Source organism: Pecten maximus, chromosome 1, assembly GCF_902652985.1.
Source record: "Pecten maximus chromosome 1, xPecMax1.1, whole genome shotgun sequence".
In the NCBI taxonomy this organism is placed as follows: Eukaryota; Metazoa; Mollusca; class Bivalvia; order Pectinida; family Pectinidae; genus Pecten; species Pecten maximus.
The window spans coordinates 10,867,057-10,883,193 of record NC_047015.1 but is presented as its reverse complement, the minus strand read 5'-3'; the positions used below and the strand labels follow the sequence as shown (position 1 = coordinate 10,883,193).

Below are 16,137 nucleotides of genomic sequence, written 5' to 3'. Positions count from 1 at the left end.
TACAACCTCGTAGTGAGGTAGAGTACAACATGTACATTACACTGGTACCCGTTACAACCTCGTAGTGAGGTAGAGTACAACATGTACATTACACTGGTACCCGTTACAACCTCGTAGTGAGGTAGACTACAACATGTACATTACACTGGTACCCGTTACAACCTCGTAGTGAGGTAGAGTACATTACACTGGTACCCGTTACAACCTCGTAGTGAGGTAGAGTACAACATGTACATTACACTGGTACCTGTTACAACCTCGTAGTGAGGTAGAGTACATTACACTGGTACCTGTTACAACCTCGTAGTGAGGTAGAGTACAACATGTACATTACACTGGTACCTGTTACAACCTCGTAGTGAGGTAGAGTACAACATGTACATTACACTGGTACCTGTTACAACCTCGTAGTGAGGTAGAGTACATTACACTGGTACCTGTTACAACCTCGTAGTGAGTACATTACACTGGTACCTGTTACAACCTCGTAGTGAGGTAGAGTACATTACACTGGTACCTGTTACAACCTCGTAGTGAGGTAGAGTACATTACACTGGTACCCGTTACAACCTCGTAGTGAGGTAGACTACAACATGTACATTACACTGGTACCCGTTACAACCTCGTAGTGAGGTAGACTACAACATGTACATTACACTGGTACCTGTTACAACCTCGTAGTGAGGTAGACTACAACATGTACATTACACTGGTACCCGTTACAACCTCGTAGTGAGGTAGAGTACAACATGTACATTACACTGGTACCTGTTACAACCTCGTAGTGAGGTAGAGTACATTACACTAGTACCTGTTACAACCTCGTAGTGAGGTAGAGTACATTACACTGGTACCCGTTACAACCTCGTAGTGAGGTAGACTACAACATGTACATTACACTGGTACCCGTTACAACCTCGTAGTGAGTACATTACACTGGTACCTGTTACAACCTCGTAGTGAGGTAGACTACAACATGTACATTACACTGGTACCCGTTACAACCTCGTAGTGAGTACATTACACTGGTACCCGTTACAACCTCGTAGTGAGGTAGAGTACAACATGTACCATTACAACTGGTATGTATACAACCTTCTGTATGTATGTAGTGAGTACATTACACTGGTACCTGTTACAACCTCGTAGTGAGGTAGAGTACATTACACTGGTACCTGTTACAACCTCGTAGTGAGGTAGAGTACAACATGTACATTACACTGGTACCCGTTACAACCTCGTAGTGAGGTAGAGTACAACATGTACATTACACTGGTACCCGTTACAACCTCGTAGTGAGGTAGAGTACATTACACTGGTACCCGTTACAACCTCGTAGTTGAGGTAGTACACTTACTACACTGGTACCCGTTACAACCTCGTAGTGAGGTAGAGTACACTACATTACACTGGTACCCGTTACACATTACCTCGTAGTGAGGTAGATACCATTACTACACTGGTACCCGTTACAACCGTAGTGAGGTAGAGTACATTACACTGGTACCCGTTACAACCTCGTAGTGAGGTAGAGTACATTACACTGGTACCCGTTACAACCTCGTAGTGAGGTAGAGTACATTACACTGGTACCCGTTACAACCTCGTAGTGAGGTAGAGTACATTACACTGGTACCCGTTACAACCTCGTAGTGAGGTAGAGTACAACATGTACATTACACTGGTACCTGTTACAACCTCGTAGTGAGTACATTACACTGGTACCCGTTACAACCTCGTAGTGAGTACATTACACTGGTACCTGTTACAACCTCGTAGTGAGGTAGAGTACATTACACTGGTACCCGTTACAACCTCGTAGTGAGTACATTACACTGGTACCCGTTACAACCTCGTAGTGAGGTAGAGTACAACATGTACATTACACTGGTACCTGTTACAACCTCGTAGTGAGTACATTACACTGGTACCCGTTACAACCTCGTAGTGAGGTAGAGTACAACATGTACATTACACTGGTACCCGTTACAACCTCGTAGTGAGTACATTACACTGGTACCCGTTACAACCTCGTAGTGAGGTAGAGTACAACATGTACATTACACTGGTACCCGTTACAACCTCGTAGTGAGGTAGAGTACATTACACTGGTACCCGTTACAACCTCGTAGTGAGGTAGAGTACAACATGTACATTACACTGGTACCTGTTACAACCTCGTAGTGAGGTAGAGTACAATGTACATTTACACTGGTACCCGTTACAACCTCGTAGTGAGGTAGAGTACACATGTACATTACACTGGTACCTGTTACAACCTCGTAGTGAGGTAGGTACATTACACTGGTACCTGTTACAACCTCGTAGTGAGGTAGAGTACAAATTACACTGGTACCTGTTACAACCTCGTAGTGGGTAGAGTAACAACATGTACATTACACTGGTACCTGTTACAACCTCGTAGGAGGTAGAGTACATTACACTGGTACCTGTTACAACCTCGTAGTGAGGTAGAGTACATTACACTGGTACCTGTTACAACCTCGTAGTGAGGTAGAGTACATTACACTGGTACCTGTTACAACCTCGTAGTGAGGTAGATAAACATGTACTTACAACTGGTACCCTGTTACAACCTCGTAGTGAGTACATTACACTGGTACCCATTACAACCTCGTAGTGAGTACATTACACTGTACCTGTTACAACCTCGTAGTGAGGTAGAGTACAACATGTACATTACACTGGTACCCGTTACAACCTCGTAGTGGGAGGTACAACATGTACATTACACTGGTACCCGTTACAACCTCTAGTAAGTAGCGTAAACCGTAGAGTATACATTACACTGGTACCCGTTACAACCTCGTAGTGAGGTAAGTAATTACACTGGTACCTGTTACAAACCTCGTAGTGAGGTAAGAGTAAACATGTACATTACACTGTACCGTTACACTGTATAGTACATATGTACCGTTAAATGATGAGGTTAGAGTAACGATGTAACAACATGGTACACTTTAACCTCGTAGTGAGTAACATACATTACACTGTACGTTCAAACTGTAGTGAAGTCATTACTGAGCCTTAAACCATGTGAGGTAAGTACATTCACTGGTATCACGTGTTAGACAAGGACGTAACTCGTAGTGAGGTATAGTACAACATTACATACATTACTGGTAACCTTTTACAAACCTGCGTCTTGAGTAGAGTACATGTACACTGGTACCTGTTACAACCTCGTAGGAGGTAGACAATGTACATTAACTGGTACGTTACACCTCTAGTGAGGTAAGTCATTACACTGGTACCCGTTACAACCTCGTAGTGAGGTAAGTAACTGTACATTACACTGGTACCCGTTACAACCTCGTAGTGAGGTAGATACAACATGTTAATCATGTGGATCACTGGTACCTGTTACAACCTCGTAGAGGTGAGTACATTACATGGTACCGTTACAACCTCTAGTAGTGAGTACATAATACACTGGTACCTGTTACAACCTGTGAGTGAGTACTTAAGTCACAACATGTACATTACACTGGTACCCGTTACAACCTCGTAGTGAGGTAAGTCAGTACCACACTCACGTAGTGTCTACTATTAAACACTGTGAGATCATTCTGACAACCTCGTAGTGGATGTATAGTACATTACACTGGTACCCGTTACAAAACTCGTAGTGAGTAGAGTAACTGACTTACATGGTACCGTTACAACCGTAGTGAGTACATTACTACTTAAACTGGTGAGAATTCATGTTTACAACCTGTAGTGAGGTAAGTACAACATGTCTACACTGGTACTGTTAAAACCTGTAGTGGGGAGTACATTACATGTACCCGTTCACCTCGTAGGAGGTAGATACAGTACATACTCGGTACCTGTTACAAATCGTATGAGTGATCAATACATTACACTGTACCTGTCAACCTCGTAGTGAGTACAGTACTACACTAGTAGTGTCATTACAAACTGTACCCGGATTACTAACAACCTCAGTGAGGTAGATACATTACACTGGTACCCGTCCCAGAGTAAGTAACACCTCCGTAGTGAGGTATAACTGTACATTACACTGTACCGTTACAACCTCGAGGAGTACATTCAGACAACACCTCAGTGAGGTAGACAACATTCATTCCTGTACCGTTCACCCTAGTGAGTAGAGACATGTACATTACCTGTCTTACAACCTCTAGTGGGTAATACATGTACCGTACCGTCAACCCGTAGTGAGTAGATACATTACACTGGTACCCTGTTACAAACCCCGTAGTGAGTAGATTACCACTGGTACCCGTTACAAACCTCGTAGTGAGTGTAGAGTACATGAATCATGTACCGTTACACCCTCGAGTGAGTAGTGACAACATGTCTAAATGTACCGTGACAACCCGTAGTGTAGAGTAAAAGTACAATACATGGTACCTGTTAAACGTAGTGAGTAGTTAAACATTACACTTTACTGTTCAACCTAAATTACAACCTCGTAGGTAACTAGATGTAACAATGGTCTTAAAACCTCTCTGTAGGTGAGTCATTCGCCTTTAAACAAGAGTGAAACATTACAACTGTACTGTTAAACCTGTAGTGAGGTAAGTACATTCACTGGTACCCGTTACAACCCGTGTGAGGTAGATAAACTTATCATTACACTGGTAGAAACCTAGTATGATGGTAAATTCACTTAAGGTCGTTTAGAAAGAAAACTGTAAATACAAAGTACCGTTAACCCTGAGTGAGACAATTCAATGGTCCTTTTCCCTCAGTGTAGCAACTGTTAACAGTACCAGTATAACTGTAGTGCTTAAATGACAAACATTACACTGTCCCTTAGATCGTATCTGACGTAACTATTACGAGGTTATCTGTACCCTCAGGGATGTACGAATACATAAGGTCTAAATATCGGAAATCCTGTTGTGAGGGATGAACGTACCCTACAGGATGTTATATAACTGGATGTTCTATTGTGCAGAGGAAATTTAAAACACCTAAAATGCTATAGTGAGGTGGAATAACTGTGCATTCCCGGGACCGTTACAGCCCTAGTAGGTCATATAATTGGAATCATCTGGTCCCTGTCCACCACGTAGTGAGGTAGAGTATATGTACGTTACATTGGTACCTGTTACGACCTTGGAGTGAGCTCATTCGCTTAATTTGAGAAAATTTTTGAACATATGTTATGTTCATGTCATGATCAGTAATAGAAATGTGTGCTTTTAGTAGAGATGTTAAGAAACAAATTTTTATCGTTTCAGACACTAAACATAACAGTCACAAGATTGTAAGCATATGATGGGCTTACCATATTCCTCATCAAGATTTTCATGTGATTTCAGGCTTTAGACAGAGAGCGAGAACCGGATGAAGGTGAATTTATATATCCTTATAAATTTGGATGCTGGAAAAACTTGTCACAAGTGTTTACCTGGTCAGGCATGCCTCAGTCTGATGGTATCACCTGGCCTGTCTGCGAGGGATGTAATCAGTACACACTCACAGTAAGTGTCTATAATAACTGGAATTCATCTCTGTCCCTGTCCCCGAGGGATACACTCACAGTAAGTGTCTATAATAACTGTGGAATTCATCTCTGACCCTGTCCCCGAGGGATGTAATCAGTACACACTCACAGTAAGTGTCTACATATATGTATAATAACTGTGGAATTCATCTCTGTCCCTGTCCCCGAGGGACGTAATTAGTACACACTCACAGTAAGTGTCTATAATAACTGTGGAATTCATCTCTGTCCCTGTCCCCGAGGGACGTAATTAGTACACACTCACAGTAAGTGTCTATATTAACTGTGGAATTCATCTCTGTCCCTGTCCCCGAGAGACGTAATTAGTACACACTCACAGTAAGTGTCTATAATAACTGTGGAATTCATGTCTGACCCTGTCCCCGAGGGATGTACTCAGTACACACTCACAGTAAGTGTCTATAATAACTGTGGAATTCATGTCTGACCCTGTCCCCGAGGGATGTACTCAGTACACACTCACAGTAAGTGTCTATAATAACTGTGGAATTCATGTCTGACCCTGTCCCCGAGGGATGTAATCAGTACACACTCACAGTAAGTGTCTATAATAACTGTGGAATTCATCTCTGTCCCTGTCCCCGAGGGATGTACTCAGTACACACTCACAGTAGGTGTCTATAATAACTGTGGAATTCATCTCTGTCCCTGTCCCCGAGGGACACACTCACAGTAAGTGTCTATAATAACTGTGGAATTCATCTCTGTCCCTGTCCCCGAGGGATGTACTCAGTACACACTCACAGTAAGTGTGTATAATAACTGTGGAATTCATGTCTGACCCTGTCCCCGAGGGATGTACTCAGTACACACTCACAGTAAGTGTCTATAATAACTGTGGAATTCATCTCTGTCCCTGTCCCCGAGGGATGTACTCAGTATACACTCACAGTAAGTGTCTATAATAACTGTGGAATTCATGTCTGACCCTGTCCCCGAGTGATGTAATCAGTACACACTCACAGTAAGTGTCTATAATAACTGTGGAATTCATGTCTGACCCTGTCCCCGAGGGATGTAATTAGTATACACTCACAGTAAGTGTCTATAATAACTGTGGAATTCATCTCTGTCCCTGTCCCCGAGGAATGTAATCAGTATACACTCACAGTAAGTGTCTATAATAACTGTGGAATTCATGTCTGACCCTGTCCCCGAGGGATACACTCACAGTAAGTGTCTATAATAACTGTGGAATTCATGTCTGACCCTGTCCCCGAGGAATGTAATCAGTATACACTCACAGTAAGTGTCTATAATAACTGTGGAATTCATGTCTGACCCTGTCCCCGAGGAATGTAATCAGTACACACTCACAGTAAGTGTCTATAATAACTGTGGAATTCATCTCTGTCCCTGTCCCCGAGGGATACACTCACAGTAAGTGTCTATATGAACTGTGGAATTCATCTCTGTCCCTGTCCCCGAGGGATGTAATCAGTATACACTCACAGTAAGTGTCTATAATAACTGTGGAATTCATGTCTGACCTTGTCCCCGAGGGATGTTATCATGAATCATCTCAGTCTGTCCTCTGTCATTTAGTTGTTATATTAGATATCACATACAGTTGTATTACATGATGTTACAAATAACAGGTTTTATTGTTTTGATAGATACAGGGAGTCATATGGACTTAATAATATATACTTCTCCTTGTTACTTTTACACATCAGTTAATTAGATGACTTAAAGGAATAACAGAGACTTAAAAGTATTTTTTAACCAAATTTGTAAGACATTTATAGAATATACTAATTAATTCGAGTCATTAAAATGTATTCATTTGACTTTACATGATATTACAGATTGAACAAATTCAACAAAAAGCCCTGAAGCGTGAAAGAACCCTTGAGTACCTGATTGTGGCTAACTTCAGTGGAGCGTGGATACCCCTCAACAAAGGGTGTCGGGTGTGTTTCAACATGCCTTGTACAGACGAACCACGCATACCAGTGGCGACTGGAGATAAGGTCTTGGTAACCCGATGGAAAAAGTAATCAGCTATACTTTTCTTTCATACCCAATAAACCATTTTAGGATCTCACAAGTCCATTGCTTAAACTTTAAAAGGAGCAAGAGAGATGCTTCTAAAATCTCCCTGTATTGTCATATTAACATAAGATAGCATAGTTATATGTTAGGTATCAAAGAAATTCTAAAAATACATTCTCAGATGAAATACTGACAAACAATACATTCTGTTAACCTGAACAGCTTAATGTAGTAATGTCATCACTCTGATTGCAGACATTGGCTGTATGGGACAAAGCTGATTCAAAACAAAATAAAATCAGGTAAGAGTATAGATAAAACAACACTCATTATCATATCAATAAGATACAGGGTGTTCAGCTGGTAAACAATAATAATAAGTAAAAACATCCTAACAACTCCCTCTAGTGACAAACTTTAGCAAAAACCCACACATCCTCTAAAGACAAAACCTGCTAAACTCTAATGACAAAACCTGCCAACATATGGTGAAATATGGTTACAACAAACTCCCACACACACTCTAATGGAAAACCCCAACAAACTCCCACACACTCTAGTGGAAAACCCCAACAAACTCCCACACACACACTCTAGTGGGAAAAAACCTAACAAACTCCAACACACACTCTAGTGGGAATAACCTAACAAACTCCCACACACACTCTAGTGGGAATAACTTAACAAACTCCCACACACACTCTAGTGGGAATAACCTAACAAACTCCCCCCCCCCCCCCCCCCACACACTCTAGTGGGAAAAAACTAACAAACTCCCCCCCCCCCCCCCCCCCCCCCCCCCACACACACACACACACACACTCTAGTAGGAATAACTTAACAAACTCCCACACACACTCTAGTGGGAATAACTTAACAACCCCCCCCCCCCCCCACACACACACACACACTCTAGTAGGAATAACTTAACAAACTCCCACACACACTCTAGTGGGAATAACCTAACAAACTCCCACACACTCTAGTGGAAAACACCAACAAACTCCCACACACACTCTAGTGGGAATAACCTAACAAACTCCCACACACACTCTAGTGGGAATAACCTAACAAACTCACACACACACTCTTGTGGGAATAACCTAACAAACTCCCCCACACACTCTAGTGGGAATAACCTAACAAACTCCCACACACACTCTAGTGGGAATAACCTAACAAACTCCCACACACACTCTAGTGGGAATAACCTAACAAACTCACACACACACTCTAGTGGGAATAACCTAACAAACTCACACACACACTCTAGTGGGAATAACCTAACAAACCCCCCCCCCCCCCCCCCACACACACACACTCTAGTGGGAATAACCTAACACACTCTCACACACACTCTAGTGGGAATAACCTAACAAACTCCCACACACACTCTAGTGGGAATAACCTAACAAACTCCCCACACCACTCTAGTGGGAATAACCTAACAAACTCCCCACACACACTCTAGTGGAAAACCCCAACAAACTCCCACACACACTCTAGTGGGAATAACCTAACAAACTCACACACACACTCTAGTGGGAATAACCTAACAAACTCCCCCACACACTCTAGTGGGAATAACCTAACAAACTCCCCACACACACTCTAGTGGGAATAACCTAACAAACTCCCACACACACTCTAGTGGAATAACCTAACAAACTCACACACACATCTTGTGGGAATAACCTAACAAACTCACACTCACATTTAGTGGGAATAACCTAACAAACTCCCCCCCCTAACTCCCCCCCCCCCCCCCCCACACACACTCTAGTGGGAATAACCTAACAAACTCCCCACACACTCTAGTGGGAATAACCTAACAAACTCCCACACACACTCTAGTGGGAATAACCTAACAAACTCCCCCACACACTCTAGTGGGAATAACCTAACAAACTCCCACACACACTCTAGTGGAAAACCCCAACAAACTCCCACACACACTCTAGTGGGAATAACCTAACAAACTCACACACACTCTAGTGGGAATAACCTTACAAACTCCCCCACACACTCTAGTGGGAATAACCTAACAAACTCCCACACACACTCTAGTGGGAATAACTTAACAAACTCACACACACACTCTAGTGGGAATACCCTAACAAACTCCCCCCCCCCCCCCCCCCCCACACACACACACTCTAGTGGGAATAACCTAACAAACTCCCACACACACTCTAGTGGGAATAACCTAACAAACTCCCACACACACTCTATTGGGAATAACCTAACAAACTCCCACACACACTCTATTGGGAATAACCTAACAAACTCCCACACACACTCTAGTGGGAATAACCTAACAAACTCCCACACACACTCTAGTGGGAATAACCTAACAAACTCCCACACACACTCTAGTGGGAATAACCTAACAAACTCACACACACACTCTAGTGGGAATAACCTAACAAACTCACACACACTCTAGTGGGAATAACTTAACAAACTCACACACACACTCTTGTGGGAATAACCTAACAAACTCACACACACACTCTTGTGGGAATAACCTAACAAACTCACACACACACTCTATTGGGAATAACCTAACAAACTCCCACACACTCTAGTGGGAATAACTTAACAAACTCACACACACACTCTAGTGGGAATAACCTAACAAACTCACACACACACTCTAGTGGGAATAACCTAACAAACTCCCACACACACTCTAGTGGGAATAACTTAACAAACTCACACACACACTCTAGTGGGAATAACCTAACAAACTCACACACACACTCTAGTGGGAATAACTTAACAAACTCACACACACACTCTTGTGGGAATAACCTAACAAACTCACACACACACTCTATTGGGAATAACCTAACAAACTCACACACACTCTAGTGGGAATAACTTAACAAACTCACACACACACTCTTGTGGGAATAACCTAACAAACTCACACACACACTCTTGTGGGAATAACCTAACAAACTCATACACACACTCTATTGGGAATAACCTAACAAACTCCCACACACTCTAGTGGGAATAACTTAACAAACTCACACACACACTCTAGTGGGAATAACCTAACAAACTCACACACACACTCTAGTGGGAATAACCTAACAAACTCCCACACACACTCTAGTGGGAATAACTTAACAAACTCACACACACACTCTAGTGGGAATAACCTAACAAACTCACACACACACTCTAGTGGGAATAACTTAACAAACTCACACACACACTCTAGTGGGAATAACCTAACAAACTCACACACACACTCTAGTGGGAATAACCTAACAAACTCACACACACTCTAGTGGGAATAACTTAACAAACTCACACACACACTCTAGTGGGAATAACCTAACAAACTCCCACACACACTTTAGTGGGAATACCCTAACAAACTCCCACACACACTCTAGTGGGAATAACTTAACAAACTCCCACATACACTCTAGTGGGGAAAGCTAACACCCCCCCCCCCCCCCCCCCCCCCCCCACACACACACACTTTAGTGGGAATAACCTAACAAACTCCCACACACACTCTAGTGGGAATAACCTAACAAACTCCCACACACTCTAGTGGGAATAACTTAACAAACTCACACACACACTCTTGTGGGAATAACCTAACAAACTCACACACACACTCTATTGGGAATAACCTAACAAACTCACACACACTCTAGTGGGAATAACTTAACAAACTCACACACACACTCTAGTGGGAATAACCTAACAAACTCCCACACACACTTTAGTGGGAATACCCTAACAAACTCCCACACACACTCTAGTGGGAATAACTTAACAAACTCCCACATACACTCTAGTGGGGAAAGCTAACAACCCCCCCCCCCCCCCCCACACACACACACACTCTAATGGGAATAACTTAACAAACTCCCACACATGCTCTAGTGGGAAAAAACCTAACAAACTCTCACACACACTCTAGTGGGAATAACCTAACAAACTCACACACACACTCTAGTGGGAAAAAACCCAACAAAATCATGCACACACTCTAGAGAAAATAGCCAGTAAAATCCCACACACTTTAGTAGAAACAACCCAATAAAATACCACAGAATTTTAGCACTAAAATTCAACAAAATCCCACATGCCCTCAAAGAACCAAACCCATCAGTAACCCACACAACTTCTAGGAACAAAACCCATTGATACCCCCACACAACTTCTAGGAACAAAATCCGTCGGTACCCCCACACAACTTCTAAGAACAAAACCCATCAAAATCCCACACAACTTCTATGAACGAAATCCATCAAAATCCCACACATCCTCTTGGAACAAAATCCATCAAAATCCCACACAAGCTATAGTAATGAAATCCATCAAAATCCCACACAAGCTATAGGAACAAAATCCATCAAAATCCCACACAAGCTATAGTAATAAAATCTATCAAAATCACACACAAGCTAAAGGAACAAAATCCATCAAAATCACACAAAAGTTATAGGAACAAAATCCATCAAAATCACACAAAAGTTATAGGAACAAAATCTATCAAAATCACACACATATAGTATCAAAACAGTTGATCATCTTGTCACTTATTTCCAATTTGTGTATATTATAGGGAAGAAGAAGAGGATTAGAGGATGGTTTCCACGCTGTTGTGCCAAAGAGCTAGTTATGGATGAATGTGAAAATGAGGAGATCGTAAAAAATCACAACACAGAAATGCCAGAACTGCAAAAACCAAATCTAGGCAAAAAAGACAATTAAAAGTTTCCATGAATTAATTTGTTTACCTGGTGGACTACAAACAAATAAACACTGGACTGAGAGCTTGACAAGAGATAAGGGAAAGCAGTGTTGTATGTGTTTGACAGGAGATCATGGATTGCATATTTATATTTTTGACCAGAGATCAATGATAACTGCAATCTTGTTTCCTCAAATTACTGTTGATATAACTACCTTGTGTTTGTTAGGTTCATTTCAAATCAAGAACAACTGCTGTATGTGTAAGATACTCCTCTAACCATGGAACTGTTGTTTGTTTGATCTCTAGTCAAATATGACTGCTGAGGGTGTTAGTTTGACCTCTAAATGACTTTTAAGTGTGATACTGTGACTTCTAACCAAGGGTGACCTCTAGGTATGATAGTATGACCTCTAACCAAGAATGACATCTAGGTGTGGTAGTATGACCTCTAACCAAGAATGACATCTAGGTGTGGTAGTATGACCTCTAACCAAGATGACATCTAGGTGTGGTAGTATGACCTCTAACCAAGAATGACATCTAGGTGTGCTAGTATGACCTCTAACCAAGGGTGACATCTAGGTGTGATAGTATGACCTCTAACCAAGAATGACATCTAGGTGTGGTAGTATGACCTCTAACCAAGAATGACATCTAGGTGTGGTAGTATGACCTCTAACCAAGAATGACATCTAGGTGTGGTAGTATGACCTCTAACCCAGGGTGACATCTAGGTGTGGTAGTATGACCTCTAACCCAGGGTGACATCTAGGTGTGGTAGTATGACCTCTGACCAAGAATGACATCTAGGTGTGGTAGTATGACATCTAACCAAGGTGACATCTAGGTGTGATGGTATGACCCCTAACCAAGGGTGACATCTAGGTGTGATGGTTTGACCTCTAACCAAGAATGACATCTAGGTGTGGTAGTATGACCCCTAACCCAGCATGACATCTAGGTGTGATGGTATGACCCCTAACCAAGGGTGACATCAAGGTGTGATGGTATGACCTCTAACCAAGGTGACATCTAGGTGTGATGGTTTGACCTCTAACCAAGGTGACATCTAGGTGTGATAGTATGACCTCTAAATGACTTTTAAGTGTGATAATGTGACTTCTAACCAAGGGTGACCTCTAGGTATGATAGTATGACCTCTAACCAAGAATGACATCTAGGTGTGGTAGTATGACCTCTAACCAAGAATGACATCTAGGTGTGGTAGTATGACCTCTAACCAAGATGACATCTAGGTGTGGTAGTATGACCTCTAACCAAGAATGACATCTAGGTGTGCTAGTATGACCTCTAACCAAGGGTGACATCTAGGTGTGATAGTATGACCTCTAACCAAGAATGACATCTAGGTGTGGTAGTATGACCTCTAACCAAGAATGACATCTAGGTGTGGTAGTATGACCTCTAACTAAGGATGACATCTAGGTGTGATAGTATGACCTCTAACCAAGGGTGACATCTAGGTGTGATGGTATGACCTCTAACCAAGGATGACATCTAGGTGTGATAGTATGACCTCTAACCAAGGGTGACATCTAGATGTGATGGTATGACCTCTAACCAAGGGTGACATCTAGGTGTGATGGTATGACCTCTAACCAAGGATGACATCTAGGTGTGATGGTATGACCCCTAACCAAGGGTGACATCTAGGTGTGATAGTATGACCTCTAACCAAGGATGACATCTAGGTGTGATAGTATGACCTCTAACCAAGGATGACATCTAGGTGTGATGGTATGACCCCTAACCAAGGGTGACATCTAGGTGTGATAGTATGACCTCTAACCAAGGATGACATCTAGGTGTGATAGTATGACCTCTAACCAAGGGTGACATCTAGGTGTGGTAGTATGACCTCTAACCAAGGATGACATCTAGGTGTGATGGTTTGACCTCTAACAAATGTGACATCTAGGTGTGATAGTATGACGTCTAACCAAGGGTGAAATCTAGGTGTGATGGTTTGACCTCTAACCAAGGTTGACTTCTTATTTGGGTACAATTTAGATTTGACCTCGTAAGTTTCAGCAATTAAATCCTTGGTAAGAGGAGGGAGAAAATATTGAATTGTGTTTGTACCTATGTGTAGGTGTCTGAATTACCAGTCAGAACCTTACTAGAAAGTTGTATTTCCCATCGTCTATAACTCTTAAATGATGTACTCAGTAACTAATAGTTCATACCTTGGCAACTTCTTTTGTCACTTACTTCACTAAATTTGTTCAAACTGTTCAGTCCCTAAGTAACCAGTTGGGCTAATTCCTGGTAATATCTAGAACTACTAAAGATATGCATACATTTGTTATCATCTCTGCTGCATGATAATAGGATCTATTGTTCTTGTGGATCCCCATGAAAGTAAACAAGATATTGTGTTGAATGATGAATGGTATGATAAGTGTCAAGATATGTCAGATCTCCACAAAATTTAGTTTACATTTCACTTCTCCAGACATGGAGGACAACATAATCATTAGTATCTTCTATATCTTCGGAATCTTTCCAATTTTTATAATATTAAAAAGTAGACATCAGATTGCCAAAAATTGATACGGTGGAGTCAGTATGATTATGTACCAGACCCATTATGTGTTAGGAAAGGTTCCTCAATGTTTACACAAGAAACTTGGTGTTCTTGTATAGAAAACCATATGGAAATATGTTATGAGAAAATGCAATCTGTATGAGCAGTTACATAAACCTTGAACACCATTTTGGGGATGACTGAAACAAGTGATGCAACAAATAATTACTGGGGGATGAAATTACTGAAACTGAAGAACAAAAGAAAATATCTTGCAGATTTATGTTTAGAAATGCCATAGTGATATAGAGCTAAAACTTTCCCCATGTTTCTCTTCATTTAAATTCACAGTCAGCTATGATAAATGTGTTTGTGAAGTATTCTAGTTTGATTAGGTCACATGCTATCCTGATTTGGATAGCCTTGAACTGATCTGTTTTACATTTTTTGTATTAATTTATAAAAAGATACTGTTTTATACATGTAAATATTGTTTTGTATACTAACTAGTTCATTGAGCATTAGAACAGAACTTTGTGATTCTGTATATTTCAGAGATCAATTCAATTTTGCTATTCATATTTGCAGAATTTGTATTAAGTAGGAGACAAAGGTTCTAATATATGAATATATATTATTTACTATAATATCAAATGAGTTTACACATTATTGCTTATTAGCTGTCACAATTATAATGTTACAACATAGTACTGTTGAGCATAGACAAGCTCTCATTTTAGACTGTTACAAATTTGTTAATGATGTAAAGAGAAGATTTTTTTTCAGACTATTTGTAGTATAATATAGGCTTCTTTCATAATATTCTGTATCTTCTGTTAGCAGCTATTAGCTAATTAGCAGTTCAGTTTAGTCTTCAGTATACAACTTTGCAATGACTTCTGTTATCAACAATTAGACATGAAATGCAACCATTGTCCTAAATTAGTAAGAATAATAATTTAGGTGATATAGAGTCCACTGTAAGGCATATTAAGTCTATTTCAGATGTGATTTGTGTATGTTGTAACGTTCAGTGACCCTGGCTATTAATAGACCGTTAAACAAAATAAACCAAACATGTTGTTAATATTTCCAACCCCACTCCTGTCAGTGGTAAATACCGTGAATCATTAGCAGCTATCAATAGTTTTACCCCATCATCCAGGTAATGTTTCAAGGGAAAGAATATTTAAAATAACTTAAGTAAACCAATCGGCTACTAATTTTTAATTGGAAGAAAATGTAGAGATGACAAGGTTATTGGCGCTTTTATGTCAATATTCTGACGTAAGCAGCACATACAATTTTATGTTAGAATATGTGTGCAATATTTAAGCATTGATG

General features: G+C 40.9%; 1 protein-coding gene across 4 annotated transcripts in view; it reads left to right on the top strand.

The window, feature by feature from the left end:
• The window catches only part of LOC117324614 (palmitoyltransferase ZDHHC6-like), a 27,223-nt gene extending 11,086 nt beyond the window's left edge, over positions 1-16,137 (top strand). The window contains exons 6-10 of one of the 4 annotated variants that reach the window (XM_033880561.1): positions 5,316-5,477; positions 7,330-7,517; positions 7,772-7,818; positions 12,114-13,307; positions 13,718-16,137. In XM_033880561.1, the coding sequence (XP_033736452.1) occupies positions 5,316-5,477; positions 7,330-7,517; positions 7,772-7,818; positions 12,114-12,262 (546 nt within the window). In that variant the 3' untranslated portion in view covers positions 12,263-13,307; positions 13,718-16,137. Of the gene's footprint in view, positions 1-5,315; positions 5,478-7,329; positions 7,518-7,771; positions 7,819-12,113; positions 13,319-13,426 lie in introns of all 4 variants that reach the window. The other 3 variants (XM_033880547.1, XM_033880553.1, XM_033880539.1) reach the window with 3 other exon arrangements.